Source organism: Haemaphysalis longicornis, unplaced genomic scaffold (assembly GCF_048455015.1).
Source record: "Haemaphysalis longicornis isolate Haplotype H1 unplaced genomic scaffold, Haemaphysalis longicornis Haplotype H1 scaffold_1, whole genome shotgun sequence".
Lineage (NCBI taxonomy): Eukaryota > Metazoa > Arthropoda > Arachnida > Ixodida > Ixodidae > Haemaphysalis > Haemaphysalis longicornis.
In genome coordinates, this window is record NW_027526203.1 from 447690016 (window position 1) to 447711677 (window position 21662).

At 50.1% G+C, this 21662-nt stretch overlaps 1 protein-coding gene across 1 annotated transcript; it reads left to right on the top strand.

Annotated features, from left to right (window-relative positions):
- The first annotated feature begins 976 nt into the window (after nt 1-976).
- Nucleotides 977-20088, top strand: LOC144173201 (uncharacterized). Its single transcript, XM_077701711.1, has 4 exons — nt 977-1138; nt 6675-6915; nt 10003-10435; nt 19326-20088. Exons 2-4 carry the CDS (start codon nt 6738-6740, stop codon nt 19813-19815), a joined length of 1101 nt encoding a protein of 366 aa, XP_077557837.1. The 5' UTR covers nt 977-1138; nt 6675-6737; the 3' UTR covers nt 19816-20088.
- Nucleotides 20089-21662: the final 1574 nt, after the last annotated feature.

Here is a 21662-nt window from a genome sequence, read left to right on the forward strand (position 1 = left end):
ATATATATATATATATATATATATATATATATATATATATATATATATATATATATATATATATATATATATATATATATATATATATATATATATATATATATATATATCAAGGTTGCAGTCGTCATTGCCAGTGCTATTCGGCTGTTTCCGAAATATGTAATAGTGCCGAATAACGTGTGTTTGTCATGTTTCTTTGATACAGTGATAAATAAGCGAAGATATAACTCGAGAAAAAATCCGCCGTTTTTTCTCGGATTTTTTCTCGGATTTTTTCCAAGGGGAGGATATGGTAGGTCATGGAAACAGATAAAGAATTTGAAAAGAAAGAAAGTGGAGAAACAATTTCCGCCAGGTGGCATCCGAACCCACGACCTCCAGAATACCGGTCTGGTGCGATAACCACTACGCTACCGGCGGGCTATTTTTCCCCTCCACTTTCTGGGGTATTTATGTCAATGTAATTTTTTTCCTGTGCTTGGGGGTGGTAGCCAGCACCACTCCGACTTCTCGTGGTGAAGGGTACCTTCTTTTTAACCCCCGGGCCGTGACTCGAGTGTCTGCGACATGTTGAGAGTGGTCGACCAGCGTTGAACCCTTTTAAGCTTCCTATGGCACCAAGACTGCTAGAACAGAGGCCCTCGCTATGCATGTAGCGAATCTGAATAGGAAATGAGGGGCTCGTTGAAATAAGACAGATATATATATATATATATATATATATATATATATATATATATATATATATATATATATATATATATATATATATATATATATATATGTGTGTGTGTGTGTGTGTGTGTGTGTGTGTGTGTGTGTGTGTGTGTGTGTGTGTGTGTGTGTGTGTGTGTGTGTGTGCATATAATGTGTATGTGCATGTGTAATAACTAATAAACACCGACAGTGCTACCTTCGTTGCCTGCAGGTAGTGCTGGGTGAGCCCTTGCGCGCAGTGAAATTTCTGTCGGAAAAGCTGCGCATCGGCCGCTCCGGCATGTTCGGGCCTAATTTCTCCGGAGTCTTCGCCATTAAGACCTTGCCAGCGCGGCGGTTGCCCGCGCTGTTACAGTTTGGGTTCTTCAAGGGTACCAAAAAGGCCTAGACGGATGGAGCCGCTAGAATTTATACGTGGGAGGTAAGGACCGTAAACCTGTGTTATGTTACGCAGACATGGCCTATCCATGCATAGCGGAACAAAAAGTCAACGGGGAAGGCGGGAACAAGACTGCTGCGCAGGCTTAGTGGCGCTCCCATTTGTAGTTCCAGTTCTTAAATTTTGGGGTTTGGCGCCATAGTAAAGGGCATCGGATTAATTTAGACCGTCTCGGTATTGTTAAAGGTCTCGACACGGGCCGTTTTTGTTTCGTGTATCCGTCAGAAAACACGGCCGCTGCGGCCAGAATGAAAGCCGCGTTCTCGAGCTCGGCGGCACAACGCCTTGGCCACCTCCCCGGGTGTGGTTGCAGTTCTCTCCGGAGACGGTTTGCTTGGTTCAGCACAGTCTTCATATCACCAGGTCACGCAACACTCAGCCTTGCTTGAAAACGCGAGGGGAGCCGCTTCGGTTAAGTTGAATTTATCCTGGTTAGTAGTGTGAACTTTAAGGGTGCAACGGCTGCTGAGGCTAAAGAGCACCTAGTGTCACTAAATAACCTTATTTAGTGACTCTAAGAGCACCAAAGGAAGTTATTCGCGGTCTTCGCGTGCCCATGTTAAGTGAAATATTTGTGGTATGAACGGAATGGTCGTAGTAGAAGTGGCAATCTTGGGTGCATTATTATGGGCCCTTTTATCTAAAACTGGAAGATGGACTTAAAGAAACACTGAAGTGATTTGTAAACATTGCGGATTACTAGCGCAAATTTTAGTCCGGCGTCCATAGGCCATGTTTCGAGCATTCTGAGTGGCCAAAACGCGAATTTATTTAGTAGAAATATCAATTGAAAATGCTGTCCTACTCTCTGAATCCTCGCCCATTTTCTGTGGCGTTTTCGTGTGACGTCAGAAGGAGATAACTTGGCTTGACTGCGCTACTGCACGGCTCGCCGACCTTCCGACACAGTCAGTCGACCCAGCGTTTAGTCCGCCGGCCGCCGACGAGTCGTCGCAATTCGTTCGCTCAGTTAAAACTAAGCCACGACATGTTTGTGGATGGAAGAATGTGCCTTTCTTTACTTTGTTAGTTTGTACACTGTATCAAGCTCCAAGTCCAGGTCGCTCCACACAAGCGCTGCACGAGCGCACATGCGACACTTCGCTGACTGGTACGCTAGTAGGAAAATCTAAGGCCACTTGAATGCGGGAGAAGAGTCATCGAAGTCAATACAGGTACTGAGGAAATAAAATCAACTGAAACTTTTACCGTGCAGCGTAAAACTAGGGAACAGGAAACACCTTTTTGCTCTTGGTGAACAAGCACAGCGGTCAGCAGCACGACCACACATCTGCGAACTCTTTTCCGTCTAAGAAATGCAATTGCTAGACGTGAGATATTGCGGAAATTTGGGGGACGCCTACCGCACGAGCGCTATACAATAAATAGTCACCCAAGCTGCTTGAAATGCTAAAACTAAATAAAAGTGTAAACTGGTTATACATTATATACCTTATATTTTCAATGCTGCAGCGCTGGCCGGTCGCCGAGTGGTCTGGAGCGCTAGGTATGTTATTTTGCAAGTCACAAGTTAGAATCTCCGAGGGTACATTATTTTTTTTGTAAGTTGACTTTTTCGTTTTCGGCCGATGTTTTCTACCCATTTTTGGACCGTAACGTTCACTGCTCCACGAACTAGTTCACAGAACGCGCGCAGACTGACACTGACGCGTTAGCGAGTTCTCGTTGGCGTGCTGTTGCCATAAGCACCGACTGCTTGCGGGCAGTGGGCACAGGCCAGAATCAACAGACCCTTGGCCTGGTGCGAACACGCTTTTTACGATACAGGCATGAGTGAGGCAAGCTCCAAATATGGGGGAAAGGCGCATGGCATTTGCTGCGGGGACGCGGAGGGCGTTCATCCAGTATACGTATACGCCTCGACTAGTGATTGCTACGATTCCAAGCCGTCCTGGGAGGCTTATTTTAGGCATTTTACAGCCAAAAACATGGCAGAAGCGCGTTACGACAATTACTGAGATATCGAAAATGCCCATCCAACGATGCCGTCGGATATCAAGCATGTTGTTTTAGAGAACCGAAACCGAAACTTGTTTGAATGCTAATCTTGGACATCGTCCAATCACGGTGCATCTCCTCCCGTCGTCACAGCCTTTAGTTGGTGCGGCCGCCGCAGACCACGCATGGTAGTTTTTCTTCTTTCGCGCTTTATAAAATAATTACCGACTTATCAACCGGATAAGCGATGAAAAGTGCGTTAATTTGAGCCAGTCTACACAGTGCAAGCAAAAACGGGAGCTTGACAAATTCACTTCAGTGTCCCTTTAAAGGAGACAGGATGGGAGGATTGTGAGGTGCACAAAAAATGGATAATACCTCAGTGTAGTGGACTCCACCCATGTTTGCGACAGCCATCGCGCGCGTGAAAATTGCTGACACCGACGCAGCGCAGCCTTCGGGAACGAAGAATTCAGGCCTTGTCGAACAAGAAAAAAAAGGAACTGGTGATTACGATACTCTCTAATTCGATACTTAGGCGCAGCAGCAGTGCGCTGAGGCAACACACACCCGTGGGTTCTCTCGACGACAGCTATGGTGAGCCTTTGTGGCGGTGGCGCGAAGTGCGCCCCAGGAAGGGACTGCGAACTGCGTCTTAAGCGAACGCACATCATAGTCACGCGCGCGCCCCCTCACGTTTTCGCCCCAGCGTCGCGCCGTAGAGCGCTTCGTGTGGCCACAGCGTCTTCCTCCCCCACGATATACTTTCGGAGAGCGCTGGCTCGCGCCGGCACGGCGAACCTCCCTCCCCTCCCCATTTCACGACACTCTCCTCCTTTGCTTTCTTTCATCGTTCGCGTTTTAAATGCAGAGCATTTCTTTAACTCACGATGTCACCCGGCGTTGGCGTGCCTCGGCGTCCGCAACAGCCGTTCCAGGTGCGCCCTCTCCCCCACTCCTCCTCTCCCGCATCAGCTACCCTCCTCGCTCTCAACAACAGGTCCGCACCCCTCCCCCTACACTATATAAAAAATAATACTTACTGGCGCCTGGTTTCGATCCCACGACCCTGCGGGCGGAACGCAAGGTACATGGTGCTCTACCCACTGCGCCACAAAACCGACACAGAATGGAAGGCTACGAACGCGCCTTATATCCTTGACTCATTCAAACTACGTCAAGAAGCTGCTGATACAACGCATTCACTACCACCAACTCCCCAAACACTAAACGTTAACGCAATACACCCACCCCCTATGCGACGCATTTACTCGAGTCCCCCTCGCGGGGAGATGGGCCCTTTTTTTCTTTCACCTGTCGGTAAAGGCATCGCCTCCTGTATTTGGCAATGCCAAACGCATCGCCCGCTTCCCAATGGGAGTGAGTGGTACGCCTGCAGTGCCCATAGGTCGCAAGGTGGGCTGAACCGGGCTGTACCGGGATCACCCGACCGTAACTAAATTCGAGAGCGGCTTGTGCCTGGTTGCCAAGGCAACCGATGTTTGACGTTGTCGAAGTAACGACGCTCTCGCTAGCGTTAGAAAACTCAGAACCGCGGCGGAGCAGATTTTGCCAACGTTTCCGCTTTCCACCACGCGTCGCCCAAGATGAACCGGTCACATGACTAAAGCGCTGGGAAGGCTAGCGATTGGGGAGAGAGTGGCCGGAGTAGAAGGAGAGGGCTTGGTTCTCCGGTCCGGGCTGATGCGTTTGGCATTGTAAAAATTCAGGAGGTGGTGGTCCAGGCCATCGTTCCCTCGGTAACGACTCGGCCCGGCGCGCACGCATCTTTGGAAGCCCCTAACAAGGCGTTTCTCGTACACCAGTCGCACATTGTGCAAACCGCGCTTTGCTTTCTAACAGGCCCTTTACTGGTCTTGTTCGCTTGTCATTACTATTTACCTTACTTGGCATATATACTCATATTCAGCACATAGCCAACAATGCTGACCGGATGCTTGGTTTTATTCGGCGAAACTTCTCTCCGGCGCCTACCTCACTAAAACTTAATTGCTTTATACCCGCCGCGGTGGCTCAGTGGCTAAGGCGTTGCGCTGCTGAGCACGAGGTCGTGGGTTCGATTCCCGGCCGCGGTGGCCGCTTTTCTGATGGAGGCGAAAAGCAAAAACGCCCGTGTGTACGAGATTTCGGCGCACGTTAAAGATCCCCAGGTGGTCAAAATTAATCCGGAGCCCTCCACTACGGCGTGCCTCATCGCCTGCGTTGCGTCAGCGCGTTAAACCCTGCAATCAAATCAAAACTTGCTTTATAAAACGCTGGTGGGATATACCGACTAACACACTCATTATCATTGCATCTTCCTGATCTCTCGGCCATGTATCTTTTTCATAAACCTTTTACAAAAATGTTGGTTTAAAAGAAACTCTTCGCAGTCCCGCTGTGTATACATAGACCACGATTTAAAAGTTGGCACACCACAATGTAGAATCAACCTTTTTATAATGCCTTTGTGCCCAGAATCAGCAGGGAATGGAACCACAGTCAGGCCTCTGTTGTCTCAATCACAGATGATTTCATTTTTACGACCGCACTTCTGGACTGAGTAAACTGAAACTGTTTGCCATTTCGCCGATTACGTTGCTTTTATTGTTCGTTATTCTTTGTATTTGTGCACCCTGTCCTCTGTAACGCTTGAAGGACTCTGAGAGTATGTATGTATGTATGTATGTAAATAAATAAATAAATAAATAAATAAATAAATAAATAAATAAATAAATAAATAAATAAATAAATAAATAAATAAATAAATAAATAAATAAATAAATAAATAAATAAATAAATAAGCACATGCGCGAAATGTTTAACATTCGGGGTAAAACAGTTTACCTATCATTACAAAAAAAACAGCAACCCTTCTCGCCCCAAGAAGGAACGCTAACATATTGCGAGCCGCTCCAGCGAGCCCCCCCCCCCCCCCCCCCCCCTCCCCCAGCCAGCCCCTCCAGCTTCAATCACTTCCAAAGGTGGTTACTTCATCGATGTGATCAGTTATGACGTGATAAGTTCTCAGGTCACCATATACAACGGCACATTTATTGGTCTTCGACGTTACTTAAAGGAGCCATGAAGACAAAATACAAGTTGGGTTTATTAGAAAGACTGCTTAGTCCTGATAACAATGATACCAATATCATCGCAATCTTCGAACACATAACGGAGATCGACCCCCTAGCCAATTTCCCGCAACTTTTCTATGACGTCACGGAACCTTGTTTGTGCGATTGGCGGCCGCCTAACTGACCTGTCGCGACGACACATGACTGGACGTGGGGCCTCTAGTTCCATTTCACCGCATCACTTGAATGCTAACGTGCAGTTAATGCACTGAAAATTATGTTTTATTGTTGGCCCGTATGACGTCATTCTTGCTCATAACACGTCACTGTGGCGCAAAATTTGAAAGTTTTTAAATACTTCTTGCTTTTTTTCGTTAAAAAAGCATCCTTTGTGGCTCTAATGGAGCTGAGTGAGATACTGAATCTTAGTTCTTTCAAATTAAACCAAGTTGTATTTTCTCTTCATCCATGGCTCCTTTAAGGTGCACCGAGGCAGCAACACCCTCGTCCTGGTTGACGGCGGCCCCCTGGAGACCGCCAACTGGATGCGCTTCGTCGAGCCCTCCGGGAAGGAAGAGCACCCAAACTTGAGGGCTCTCATCCGGGACGCCGCCGTGTACTACAGGACCCGGCGGCCCATCGCAGCGGGCGAGGGGCTGCTTGTACGAATGGTCTGGTTTCTGCAGGAGAAGCCTGATGAGCCGAAAGTGTACATCAGTTTGGGTGAGTGGAGTTATTACAGCGAAAGCTGGGTGTATATATAGGGGACGACGGACGTAGCTTTTGACAGATCGCAACCAAAGTCGAACAGGCGGGTCAAAGGTTGTCCGAGATTATCGGATAATTTGTCGTTGAAGTGCTTGGTCGATGATTGTGTTGGAGGTTGGGGATCATGGACGCTTCTGAATAGAAGAAAGAAAACTTGGGAGAGTTGGTGCCGATCGATCCACCATTTCTTCAGGAAGGAAAAAAAAAACTATTCATATACGGTTTCGTAGCGCTAACCAAGGCATATCGTATGAAAGCCGCATGCATTCCTGCTTGTAGAGCATTGTCCAATACCTTGCTGCAGGTATCTGGAACCCGCCGTGGTGGCTCAGTGGCTAAGGCGTTGCGCTGCTGAGCACGAGGTCGCGGGTTCGATTCCCTGCTGCGGCGGCCGCTTTTCTGATGGAGGCGAAAAGCAAAAACGCCCGTGTGTACGAGATTTCGGCGCAGGTTAAAGATCCCCAGGTGGTCAAAATTAATCCGGAGCCCTCCACTTCGGCGCGCCTCATCACCTGCGTCGGTGCGTTAAACCCTACAATCAATCAATCAATCAGGTATCTGGAAATCTCTAGGCTTCAGAGTGCGCACGCAAGATTCATAGTACGGGCACAGGTTTTTTATAATGCGTCCTCCGGTACACCGTGTGGGTATGAAACACTTTGCTACACTGAAAGCAGAAACTGTGAGGTATGCGCCGGGGGTAAGGAGCTTTGGCCTAACGTTACCCTTTGAGGTTTTACGATGTCAACAGGCACCAGCAGCTTCAAGTACATTGAGTACTTCATCCAAAGGGTACCGGTTGACGATATTGGACATCGAAGCGTGACGTTAGGCCTAACTTCCGTTGTTTAGCCCAATGCTAGGTAAACTTAACGTTGAACCTGGAGACTGCAGCGTCATACGTCAACGTAATACATCGAGCTGCACGTAGCGGTCGACGACGTTGGACCTCGAAGCGTGACGTTAGGCCGACTGTCAGGCAATCGTATATCGCCGCCTCCCCTTCACTCAGTTGCGCACCAACCTTTGCGCAAACCAGTAAATACGGAACGCTTTAGGAATGAGACTTCGCGAAACGGGCCTTGCCAATTTTCCGTGAAACTGGCAGGTGTATAGGCTAATCGTGTTCAAATCCACGCCTCCATAGGAAGCTGTACAAATGAGAGAACTACACGGCTAAACATAATTCAAGCAACTTCTGCTCAGTCTCATCCCGCTCATATGTTACTAAAAATAGATAGGTTGAATATCCCCTGGTGTATCTTTAAGAATGCGGGAGGGTCTCGTCCCTCTCCCTCGCGAATTTAGGCCCGCTTCGACGCGCCCGCCTGCTTTAGATGTCCGCAGCACGGCGTTTCTCGCACGTCCCTCGTAGCCTCGTACTGCATGCGCAAACCGTGCTTTCACCGGCCTTACCGTCCTAGTGGTCACCCTTGCTCGCTTTACCAGCCGCATTGGCTTCCTGTCGCTCCTTTCGGTTCCTACCGGTATCGGCCTTTCTTAGCCGTCATTCGCATTTCTTCCTCTTTTGTTGTCCACACTACAGGCTGCAGACTCGACTCTGCAGCAGCCAGCGAACAGAGCGAATCGAAAATTTTGCCGACGTGGCCCACCTATTGCTCACGCGCAAAAAAGAGCGCGAAGTGCAGCACTAGAGACAGCACGTGGCTGAATTTCACCTGATCAGCGTCATGCAATGAAGTGCCGAAGGTCATTCGGCATCGCGTTAGCGGAAGCAACTCGCGGCGGAAGCGTTCTAGCCTTCGCAAGCATGATCGAACGACCGGTGAACGTTCGCGTGTGAACGTGCGCACGCCTCTGGATCTAGCCCTTGCACGAAGCTACGAAAATATCCCTGCAATGGCTGCTGCCACTCGTGAAAAGCGGTAATTTTTAGAGAGGTATATGCGCTATAGACGAGTCTGAAATAAAGCAGTGAAATCTCGGAGAAGTTTTGCATTTCTCGGTCTTATTCGCGGAAAACGAACACGCCGGCGGAGGTCAGCGAAAATCGTATGCTTCGGCGCGTACTCGACCGACGAGGCTATGCATACTCCCCATACATCTCGTTTTGCAGGTTGCGCAGCCCGGCGAGCGGCGGCCTGCAGTCAACGCGGTTCTTGCACTCGCATCAGCTGTTGCGATGCGCGGACATTTCACTCCCCCAACATTAGAAGTACCGCATTTGCTCGTATAATCGACGCGCCTTTCCTGCAAAATTCTGACGCACCTCTAAATTGTATTTGCAAAGTTATGCGTTCGCTATTTGTCCTAACATTGGCAACGGCAACCATTTTTTTGTTTGTGCGTTAGCTGCATACGAACCCGAATTTTTCCAGGAGCGGCTATGCTCCTGCGTTTAATTTTAGTCGCGCCGTTTTTTCTTTCTGTGTGAAAAAAATGGTGTAGTACTACTATTTTTCTTATCCAAAGGCCCCGGCGCGTTGGGCAAAGCAATGATTTGTGGTTGCAGTTGTCCAACATTTATATTTCATTATAACTGGGGAATGTATGTTTAATTAAGCCAAGGATTGTTTTCTCAAACACTTGCTAAACAGCGTAGTGGAAAAAGTATTTTTCAAAAGGTATTCACATTACTAAATACTTTTCTCAGAGCTGCTCAAAAGCAATTGAAGTTATACTCAACGCCTAAATGGTTTTAGGCTATTTTCATTCTACCGTAATGCTGCAAATGAAATGGTTGCGCAATAAAAGGAAAAAAGTTCTGGTATCTCAAGCAGCTCAGTTCGGGCGCGCGTAGAACAGGCCAGTATGTTGGCCATCGCGTACTTGGTGCCACCTTTGAGGCGACGGGAGGTAATCGCAGGTATATTGACGAATACTACTCCGGCTCTGGTTAATCTTAAATAAAGCTGCTGTGGCGTCCTAACGTTACGAAAAACTGTGCCAAGGGGTGGCGTGTGTGCACGCGAAAGAACGTTTGAACGTTATTTTGCATCCCTATCGTACCTCATACGAACTTCAATGACACTAGTTGGGCCACGCATCAGAACTTCCGTTTGTTCTGCTTACTCTGTTCAGCCATAAAGAACGACGGACTTCGTGATCACGGCATTCAGGAACTAGGCATCGCGGCCTTTGTGGAACCACAGGACCAACCGGTAAACGGTGCCCCGGAAATCCGTGTGGCGGCGGCCCCTGCGGGACCACTTTTCTCTGTGGAGGAGGGCGACGCCGACCAGTACGCCTCGAACCCCGCGGCCTACCCAGGCATCAACATCCAGGACGCTGGAGGGCACCATTTCTCTCTGGAGGCGGGCGACGCCCTCGAAAACTTCGGAGCCCCTGAGGGCGAACCTGTCAGCGACATCCAAGACCCAGCGGTAACGCGGGGCACGCCGGAGGACGACGCCTCTAAGGACGACGCCCCTACGACGACGGAGGACGATGCCCCTAAGACCAAACGACAAGGACGGTTTATGTGCTCCAGCTGTCCGTTTGAGGCGGCAAGAAGGTAACCAAAATTTTACGAACTTTTCTTAATAAGGCAACTTACATATCTACTGGATTTATCAGTTATTATGCCTGCTCATAAGCCAACCTGCAGTGTTTTAGTTTATCAGTACTGCTAATACTTTTAATTAAACGTAAGAAATTCCTCGGGGCACTTAAGTTTGCTTATGTGCTTTTAAGACAAAAGCTAGGCGATACTTATTAAATATCTCTTAACCGCTACGCCCTGTTTGCGCCTCTTTTTCCGCTTTCGTCTCTCGCTTTTAGCGCTAATCACACTAGTGCTTTCAGTAGTTGTTTTTCAACCGTATCTCCTTTAGTTTAACTGTCAAACTGTAGGCTGCACTTCACACTGATTTTTCTTTAAATCGGTAATTTTCTTGGCGCCCTTTTGCCCTGTGATGGCCTTGCGGCATGACTTCAACGGGCATATTGGCGAGTCGCGGCACTTTTGGCCACGGTTTCCCCAGAATCAAAGTTCTCTGCGGATGGCGTGCACCTGTTCCACTGATGGGCCGACACGTTCAGCTGTCGTGCCCGTGCGACTTGCTGCGAATTGACCTGCGAATTCAGTTTTGTGAGACTGCGGCGCGGTAGAGCGATCAATTTTCGCAGTTGGGGCAAAGTGTCAAATGTTTGGGGGGGCTAAACTTTGCGTGCGAACGCCGCCCCTGCAGGGTATACACCGGCCAGACCGGCGGCACAGCTAGGTGAACGTCACGGTTTCACTGTGACTTTCAGGCTCAAATAACTTGTCCCAAAGGAAAAATGTTTACTTTTTTTTAGAACCACAAAAAGCTTCGCCCGCGACAGACGTAATTATTGGTGTGCAAATCACGTTCTGAAATGCGACAACTGCCACATTCGCAAGCGATGTAGGAGACATTGCGAATTTCACGAATGCGGATATTTCCTCCAGCGAATTCGCAAAGGGAAATCGCACCACGTAGTACGGGCTTCACGAGACATGACGCCGGTGACGCACCGCCCAATAGGCCATCTTGTTCCATCCGCAGGCAACGTGCTGAGGTTGCGCGGTGGCAACGCCCCCTGTTTCTACTCTGGAGACCGGGGTTCAATGCTCTTACGAACACCCATGTGTTTTTATTTAATCCTCACAGCGGCAGTCGTTTCGCTAAAGGATTTAGCCTTGACACTCCTTTGCAGCTCTTAACGTGGGCGCACTGAAAGGACACCTGGTGCCCCAGCTACCGATAAGGGCTCGCATCACCGGCATGGTGCTCGCTACAGCCAGTTCCGCTTTAAGTCCCGAGTAGGTTCTGAGGGGCAGAACTGTGCATGATCCGGACTTTTGTTTGGCCTCACAAACGCTGCATGATCAGCACCGAAGGCTGGTAACTGATGCTATGGGAAATGTTACGTGGCTCTTCACACACCCTGTGTGCAGATGAGGAGGAGGAGGAGGCATAAACGTCCCTACGGAGCAGTTAAGCATTAGGGAAGAGTCCTTATCCAGGACCACTTGAGACCGTCCGGCTTCTTTGGCTCTCTTCACCAGCCAAAGCTGATCGTCAGGGTCCGAGCTGGACAGTGCTCACTCCCAGTGCTCAGGGGAGGGGAAGGGCAAGGGGGGGGGGGGGGGGGGAGTTTGAGGTTCTTATCACAGGCCCACATAATATGGCAGAGGGTTCCCGGAGCCTCGCAGAAGTGGCATTGCGAGGACTTACAGGGTGGGGGCGAGAATGTGGGCTCTAGTTGGGTGGGGAAGGGTGTTGGTTTGGATGCCTCGAAGGTGGGGTTTTTGTTCTTTTGTGAGGTTTTTGTGTGGAGTGGGGGAACATTTTTCGCTCAAGGCGGCAGTGCTGCGTGATTTCTTTGAAAGACGAGAGGGGACAGACATGCTTCTGCTCGCCAAACTCCTGACTAGCCCGATATGTCAGATCTTGGGCATGCTCGTGGGCAGCTTCATTGCCGGACACGTCGGCATAGGCTGGAGCCCAAATAATCCTTACGCGGTGTTGCGAAGGATGTTGCAGTAGAATTTGTGCGCCGGAAGTGAATTGAAGCCGCTCGATTAGGTTTACACGCTTGTGGCAGTCCGTAATAATGATTTCTGGAAGGGTTTGGGTAATTGCCTGGGCGATGGCCACTTCTTCTGCCTGTAGTGCATGGGTGGTAAGAACTGATGCAATTGTGAGGAGGGCTTGAGCTGTTGTCAGTTGTCACAACAGCGGTCATGGATCTCCTTCCGGGGTTGCAGGCTGCGTCGGTGTATGCGGTGGTGGAGTTGTGGCCGTACCGTTTGAACATAGATTTCTCTCTGGCGTCTCTGCGATCCTGGTGGTGTGTCGGATGCATGTTCCTGGGCAGTGGGGCCACATCAATGCATTGGCGAATCTCATGCGGAAGCTAAGTCGCATCGGCCTGGAGTGTTGAAGCGGTGAGCGTAGGCACAGTTGGGTAAAAATTGTTCTGCCAGTGGAGGTGGAGCTGAGGTGTAATAATTGGTTCGAGGTTTTCATCCAAGGTAACTCCCAAATGTAGGGGCTCCTGCGTCGAGATGCCAGCTTGTAGCCTTGCGTATGATAGCTTTTACCCTGTCCTTTTCGGCCCTCGAGAGCACAGCGTAGGGTAGGGCTAAGTAACCGCAGAGGCGACAAATGCTTCGACTATATAGCCTAAGCACATCCGCTTCTCGCATACCTCTCGTTTTTGTGCTCATCCTGCGGATCATGTGGGAGACTTGCTCCGCGGTGGGCTTAAGCCGGTCCAGCAGTTTGGTGTTGGAGCTATCCGCTTGTAGAAGCATACCCACGATTCTCACCGGCTCAGTTGGGACAATAGGGTGGCCATCCACTTGTAGGGAGATGGTTGGCGACCGGGGAGGGAGTTTCTTACGATGAGCAGCCGAGATTTTTGCGACGAACACGCTAGGCTACACTGTCGTGCGTATTGACTGACAATGTCGGCCGCCCGTTGTAGGTTGCTCCCAATGTCCTCCACTGACCCATGAGGGGCCCATATGGGGATTGTCATCCGCATATGGTGTATCCCTGGTATGCAAGGCAGGAGAGGAGGAAGGCCTATGAGAGCTATAATAAGTGACCGGTGTACGGCGCATGGCGGAGAATACTGAGACAAATTCTAGACCCTCGAGCTCCCATGAAATGGTCTACTAATGAAGCTGCAGTGTGCGTTGTTTGATTAGCGCCAAGCACGCACCGTGTTCTCCTCCCACTGCATCTACGGTTCACGGCCTTGACGGTGAGGGTGTTGGCGTCATCCAAAAGGGACCTGACGTGATAACCTTTTCAGTTTGCTGTGTCACTTCTGGCTATGACGTCACGCCCGCGTTTATACAGATTGGCATCAGCCCCACACATGTCGGTTCAAGTTGGCACTTCCTGTACTGTTGGCTTTGCGGCAGAGCGCTTAATAAGGTTGGCTTTTCGCAAAACGTTTTTCTATGCTCTTGAAGTTAGTGTTTTCTAGCGTTTTTTGGGCATTGAAGTGAATTTGGTATTGACGTCTCTGGCTATATCACGCAATGTTTCTGACTGGTGCCGACGTCAATAAATAAGGCTGCAAGGCTGCAAAATTTATAATCGTTTGCGCTCTTTGCCCAGTCGGACGAAGTCAGTTACATGACTGAACTGTTGCAAATGTTCAGGGAAGTTACACTACAACCGAGAGCCGTTAGAAAAGCTTTTATCCTGCACAAGGCGAGGAACGGGTCTGTAACTATGATGTGATATGATGTGGGCTCGAGAGAGCATAAAAGAAGTTCTACGTAGAATCTACAATTTTCGCAATGCAATGTTCCATACGAGTCATGTGCACGTCAGAACATATTCAATATGCAGTTCAATATCGGCGCAAATGTTCAATATGCATGTACACTATCAGCTTTTTACGCTTCCCTGGTCTTTAAATTCTGCCGGCCGTTATCGGCACTAATTTTTATTTACTAATTCGGCGCTTATCAGTGTACAGTTTTATGAACCGGTTACCTTTTACTTCTTCATTGTAGGCACTCATGCATTCGCCCATTTGTTTCTCACGGTAGGTAACCACCCGCGTGTATTTACAGCAAGCGCTATAGACAACTAACTTCTTACTGCGTGGGTAAGTGGTGCGCAAGAAAGTGGCATCGTCGATCCACGGACACAGAGCGTCAGAAGAGCAGGGAACTGCTGGGCGCTGAGGGTACAGGTGAGGCGGAACCGATCCGGAAGCGGCGGCGCTGCCTGCGCGCAGCTGCCGGCTTAGATGCTCGGGAAGCCGCAGCTCGTTGCCCGCCGTCCCAGCCAGTGATGCCAACCCTAGGGATTTATCCCTAGATCTAGGGGTTTTTTGCCTCTTTTAAAGATTTGGCGTCTTGTTGTGAAATCTAGGGATTTTTTAGAGTCTGTTGAAATGAAACGCTATGCAGCTTAGTGACTGGTGTTGCTGAGTAACCACGCGTTTTCAACAATAAGTGACTGCAAAGAATGTAATTTTTTGCTAATTTCTATTTTTCATTTCTAACTTCCTTCGCTATTTCTATTTTTTTCATTTAAAACAGCATTGGTGTTGTGCAAGCCGAGAGAGGGCGACTGTGGTTCTGTAACGCGAGGTTCTCGCAGTAACAACCTCTGAGGTGTGCTGTCGAAGGAACTTGTCCGAACTTGTCGTCGCGAGTGACAACTTGTCTTGCGAGTGACAATTCCACACTCCAGCGCTGCGGTCGAACGTGTGTTTTCGCAAGTAAATCTGCTGAAAACAAAGCAAAGAAACCGGTTGTCAACAGACGCGTTGTGCGGCTTGCTGCACGCAAAAAGAACCTTGACGGACAGCTCCTGCTACACCTTCCAGATCACTCCATCGCATTTGAAGTGGATGAAGAAAGAAATGTATGGTGATTAAGACTTCAAAGGGTTACGTGTCACGATGTCCAGTATTTTCGTCGTCCTGCAAGCCCGGCCGGCTGCCTGGGTAATTTGCGCATACAGAGAAGAGACTGTTGCAAGAGCATTTCAAGAGGCGTTGCTGTGAAACCAGAGTTGTCTGCTCGGAGAAGCGAATTCACATCACTCCACAGAAAATGTAGAAAAAAAGAGCTGCAGTTGCTGCTAGTAAGCTGTATCTTAACTCTAATAAGATTCAGAGCAAACGAAGCGAAGAGCAAGCTGCGGTTAGACTAATAAAGGTGAATGCCAACTTGCGAAAATAAAAAAAAAATGCAATCTGGGGATTTTGTCTGCTATCTAGGGATTTTTGAGGGGTCATTCTAGGGACAAAGCGTTGCCTCAAGTTGGCATCACTGGTCCCAGCGTAAAACGCTCTGTGGTAAAACTGAGCGCTGCGAGAGCTGCGCGAGGCAGGCGGCAAAGGAATGACGCGACGGAGAAGCGAAGGAGCGACAGGCAGCCGTTGCCGCTGGTAAAGCGACGGTTAGAACGCAAAGCACGGTTGGCACGGTTTGCAAATGGCCGGTTCGTGTTGCAAGATACTAAAGCCGAGGAACGGCGTGCTCACAAATTTGAGCCTCAAGTACTCGAGGGAGAGCGACGAGATGCACCCGCATTCTTAAATATTTGCCAATGGATTTTCAATTACGTTTACAAAACCTGCAACACACACACGCGCGCGCGCGCACACACACATTGTATTTCTCATTGACATGTGAGGGAAACAACGCCGCGCACTGACGCTAGAGGCAGTAAACAAGAACAGATTCAGTGCTTCAAAAAGACATGGCCACCCACAAACAGCGCCTTCCATAATAAGGCGCGGTTTGATTTTGCTTAGTTGATAATGAAGTTTAACGCGCCGACGCTGCACAGGCAATGAGGCGCGCTGTAGTGCAGGGATCCGAATTTTGACCACCTGGGGATCTTTCAGGTTCTCCGAAATGTCGAACACACGGGCGTTTTCGGTTTGCGCCTCCACCAGAAAAGCGGCCTCCACGGTTGGGAATCGAACCTGCGTCCTCGGGCTTAGCAGCACGACGCCTTAGCCACTGAGCCACCGCGGCGGGTCGAATTTGCTTAGTACTGAGCACAGAGCACTTGCTGCGCAAATTAGTTAGTAATGTCTTTTGCAGCCCCATTCATTTTGCAGAAGGCTATCGATTGCGCTGGCGATATTCACCCGGACAGAACCCTTTTCTCACTGTACCCTAGATGTACGGGACGAGAAAATGGAATAAGTGCAGAACATTTAGGGAGTAATGTCTCCTTCACATCAATTGGCAAGGGGCAGGAATATGACAAAAGGTGCATTCAATGACATGCACACGCAGTTACGCACACACTCCTCCCCCCAATCCTCTCCGAGTGGGAGCAGGATGCCTAACGTCACTGTGCTCTTCCCGCTCTCTCGAAAACCACGATTTAATAACTGGATTTTTGCGACATGCAGTAAAATGTTTACCCAGAGGCAGCGAATTTGCACTGGCCCTTGCATATCTCCAGCACTGAGCGTTTTTGGCTTATGATCCACACACACACGCACAAAAGGTGCTAAAGCAGGTATTTTTATCGATGCTTCCCTTCTAAAAATATATTCAACAACGAGCGCGAGGGTTTGAATCTATCGTCGTTACAGCGTTTGAAAATGTCTTTACCCCTCTACGAGTGACGAATGAGTTGCCTGTCAGAACGACCTTATTATGTTTTCGAATGTGGGAATGTGTTCCGCGGGGATGGTCGCCTATGCCTCGCCGAAGTCGCGCATTCGTTCTACTGAGGGGCTGCTTCCTAGCCCTCCCAACGCCCATGCGCAGTTGGGTCCTGGTAACCCGCCACCGTAGCGGGAGCGTATGCTAGCCGCATGCTAAGACTCTCTATTGGGCTTAATCCACACGAGAACGGCTTCTGCATATAGCCTGAATCATCTTTTGAAAAAGGGAAACAGCGAAAAAACGGACACACATGGGAAGAAGGAAATAACACGGCACTGCATCTTGCTCTGTTCACCGAAGCCTGCAGTGATATCGCTGATAACCCTGGAACCGGTTTAGGGGCCACAGAGTGTTGGGACTTTTTCGATATTCACATGTATTTTCACTATTCAGAGGGCAGTCAGTAGTACATGGGATGAGTATTTTTTGTGCCAGGGGAACATTATTGCGACGCTCGAGCGTCGTCCTTTAGATTCTCAGAAAACGCCGTGTGTCGAGATTTCGGCGAACGATAAAGATGTCCAGGAGGTGAAATTATTCCGACCCTAAAAATTTGAATGTTGGGATTCTTAGAAGAGCTTCGCGGGCAGCAACGTTGGGGTAAACGACGCCATCTAGCGTGCGGTGAGAGTAACGGTAACTGCTCCCCGCATTCTAAAGCGCATGGAGGAAGAAAAATGTTAGGAGGGAGCATGACTTCAGGCGGCACAGCTTTGGCAAGCCAACCTCCTCTGACGCCGCATTCTCCTCTCCTCGGGCTCCTCCCGCGCAATGCACTATGGAAGATGCACCACTCTCAGGCCCGCGGTAGCATTTAGTGGCTCCGGCTGGCTGCCGGCGGAGGAGGAGGCGAGTGGCGTTGCCCAAGGCGCCGTACGCGATTTTTCGCCAGCGTTGCGCTCCCACCCTCGTATCCCTCGTATCGTGGAAGTACTGTCGCTGTTCAAAGTGACACGATACGTAGATCCCATGCTCACGGAGCACCTTCACGAGCTGCGAGCCGAATTTGACGCTTACCGCTGGAACCACGACCGGCTTTGCTCGAACGCGCCGCTGTAAACATTCACAAGCACGGAGCGGCCTACGGGTCCGTGGTGTTTGCCAGGTGTGCTTTGACGATTGCGTTTCCAATTTTGCTGGGAGTTATCGCGCCACCTTCCCTTTACATCATAGCGCCGTAACGAGTGTCCCATCAGCTGAGAGGTTGTGCGAGAAGCTTTGGTTTCGCTCGCGTGCGCATTTGCATACATTCGCCTTATCGGTGCTCCGGCATGGTGGCACGTTGTACATGCCAAAATTGTCGTGACGATGTCTGTTTTGCGTTGCTGTCTCCTTCAGTGCATTAGAAAAGAAAAGGTGCAGAACCACTGGCGTTGGGTGCGGGCGCGGGAAGAACAAATCATTTTCCGCCTCGCGTCGCAGGCAGAACGCGGGCTGGTTGTCCGAGTACTGCTCAATCCGTGCGATAGGTATATGGGTAACGAACGCTAAATTACGCCTGGGAGGTGAAAATATAAAATTACCAGAATCAAGGAAGTGAGGTGTGTTTGTGAAATAAAATACGAGGCACGGATGTCGTACTCTGATATCTCCGCTTTTGCACTGCGGCGGAACACGACACTTCGACTGCGGCGCACTTCGACGGATCCCAGAGCTCAATAAATAAAGATGTTTTCTGTCTCTCCCGTCCGAACACTTTGCCTGCACAATCAGCCCGCCTGCGCGTTTAGGGTTGCAGGCAGCGCTGCGCGCAACGCCCGGACGGGGACTCGTCGCCGAAACCCGAATACCCGGACGGCCCCGCAACCAAACGGAACGACGCAGCATAGCGCGGGCAGGCGGGCGGCCGCGTGAGGCGCAAAGAACTACCGCTTGCCTATCACGTGAGGCAGGGCATCTCCCATCAGTCTTTCCTTTTTATTTTTTATGACTAGGCTTCGCGATAGTCACGTGACGCTCCCTCCTAAACTTTTCTTTCCTCCATATGCTAAAGCGTCGGTAAACATGTGCCATGTAAAACTGTACAAAAAGGCACGTAGAACTATAAGACCGGTACAAGTTGGCACCTGTACGAGCCTCAAATGCGAAGGCATTTATTACGGTATGGTTAAAAGGCCGCAATGTCAGATACTGCGGCAAACAGCTGTAAGCCGGGGTAAAATGGAATACTAGCACGTATAGTTAGCCCTCTACAACAATTAAATTAAGGTTTAAATTAAGCAATTTTTCTCACTAGCACTGTCGTTTTACGTAATAACATGCGCAGGTGGAAACTGGAGCTCCACCAACAAGTGCACGCAGATCAGGCTGGCTGGACCTGCCTGCACTGCGGACAGGCGTTCCGCCGAAGGGCCACGCTCCGAGCCCACGAGGCGGTGCATGCGAGCGCAGGCCGCCCTGAGCTCTGGGAGTCGAGCGCGGAAAGAGAAGACGACGACGGGGGCGAAACCCCGAAGCACCGGTGCGACGTGTGCGGGAAGCTCTTCGCCCACACGAAAGGCCTCCAGAGGCACGCCAAGGCTCACTCCGCCGGGGAAGCGCACTCCTGCGGGACATGTGGCCGAACGTTCTCCCGGAAGGACCATGCCGTAAGGCACAAGCGGGAGGCGCACGGCGGCAGCTCGTACCCTGCTCCGTTTGTGGCAAGTCGTTCACAAGAGCGGACCACGCCAAGAGGCACGAGCGGGTCGGCCACGGAGCGGAAACACACCCGTGCGAAATCTGCGGGAAGAGCTTTACGCGTGTGGAGCACGTGAAGAGACATCGAAGAGCGGCACACAGTGATCCCTAAGTCCCTAGAGGGTCCGGTGCAGGTTAACCGGGGTGCTATGCATTCAATATATCAAAATTTCGTTCGAGACCCCAGACCTCGTCTTCGTTACTTTGCAGAAGCAGGGTCTGTTATTGGCGCAGCTATTTTTCCAAGCGCAGATTGAGCGCATAAATAAATAAATAAAACGCTCCCAAACACACCATCTCTCTCTTTCCTTTTAAACCCTCGCAGGAGGTCTCTATCCCGTGTGCCACGTATACGGTAGATAGAGTACGCCAGGTCACCTTCATTTGCTCCTGCACGCCCTGCCTACAACGCTTTACCAAATGTTTATATGTATATTAGATTTCCGAATGGGCTGTGTTGCACGCTGCGGGGGTGTGCGCCGGATTAATTGTGACTTCCGGGGGAAAGGGGGGGCGGGGGAGTTGACGTGGGCCGAAATCTCAACACGCGTGCGTTTTCGCTTTTCACCTAACCAGAAAAGCAACCGCCGCGGGCGGAATCAAACCCCCGTTCTTGCGCTCAGCAGCACAACACCTAGCCACTGAGCCACCGCGGCGGGTGCCATATCAAAGCTGCTCCCTCATCTGCCTGCTGTCGTTACCATGGAAACGGCGATAGGCAGAAAGGAAGCGGACACGCTATTAGAGAGTTTTGGCATAGCGGTTAGTGTACGCTAACGCTACCGCGGCGGGATACTGGAACCATAATGCTAATGCGCGCGCGGGGACGGCAAGGAGCTCGTCACCCCTTACCGGAACGAATCTGTGGGCTCGGAGAGGCATGGGTGCCCGTCCCCGCAGAACGAATGCGCACCTGCCCCGTCGGGTCCCGGCACCCGCCGTTGTAGCGTTAGCGTACGCTAGCCATTACGCTAAAACTGCCAAGCCATTTTTCTAACCTTTTTTTATTGTACTGTTTTTATCATTACTTTACTGTATCTAACCACTCCCCTCTCCAATGCCTTAAGGCCCTGAGGGTACTGTAACGAAAGAAATAAAATAACAGCTTGCCGCTGTGCCCGCCCTGGTGCCAGTCGGCCCATTACTGGGTTCCAATCGTTGGCCCGTGGCTCTGCGCCACGCGAGTAACACGACAATCACCGAACTAAATTTCTGGAGGAACGTAAAGTGAGACAAGTTAATTATTTTAACAGCGGAGCTGTGTTAGAAGCCGTACGTTCGGTGTGGCAGGAAAAAAATACCAAGAAAATGCGGAGCGTTCGTGAGCGCGTGCCTCGCGGCGACCGCCGAGTCCCCGGCTTGCGCTTGCGCTTTAGCAAACAAACTCCAGCGCTGTCGTCAAGGGCTACCGCGCATGTAATGCTTGGCGCGAGGAACATGACAATATCGCTGCATACGGCGATGACTACTACTGGCACAGTGCAGAGCAACGACGGAACATGTGAATAAACAATTTCAAACTTGTACAAATGCGTGGGGGTGTGTCCTTCAGTGCTCACGTGTACATAAATCGTGCAGCTTCGCTATGGCTCAGACCTTGCGCGACTTGGTGCAAGCTTCACCAGTTGAGCTGGTGGAAGTCTGCAATGCTGAGGATGACGCTGCATCCACCACTCACCGCGAAGACGACGACTATATCTTCGATGCTACTGACGACGATTACTAGCCCCGGTACGATGTAAATAAGGAATGATACTGAAAGTCAACCATGTGTCCGGCAATGCTCACCAAGAACAGCTTCGCCATTGAATTCTTGCGCGTAAGTGCAATTTTTTTAGTATTTCACGCTTTCCCGAGTGTTCTCGCGAGCTTGTGAGGGCTCGAGCTGGGTGAATATAAGGCGAAACTATTGGCGGTGAGATGT

Excerpts from the sequence above, each read along its gene's own strand:
- LOC144173201 (XM_077701711.1), top strand. The coding sequence starts at position 6,738 with ATGCGCTTCGTCGAGCCCTCCGGGAAGGAAGAGCACCCAAACTTGAGG. Across the intron at positions 6,916-10,002 it reads GAAAGTGTACATCAGTTTGG|CCATAAAGAACGACGGACTT; the intron begins GTGAGTGGAGTT and ends TACTCTGTTCAG. Across the intron at positions 10,436-19,325 it reads CCGTTTGAGGCGGCAAGAAG|GTGGAAACTGGAGCTCCACC; the intron begins GTAACCAAAATT and ends TAACATGCGCAG.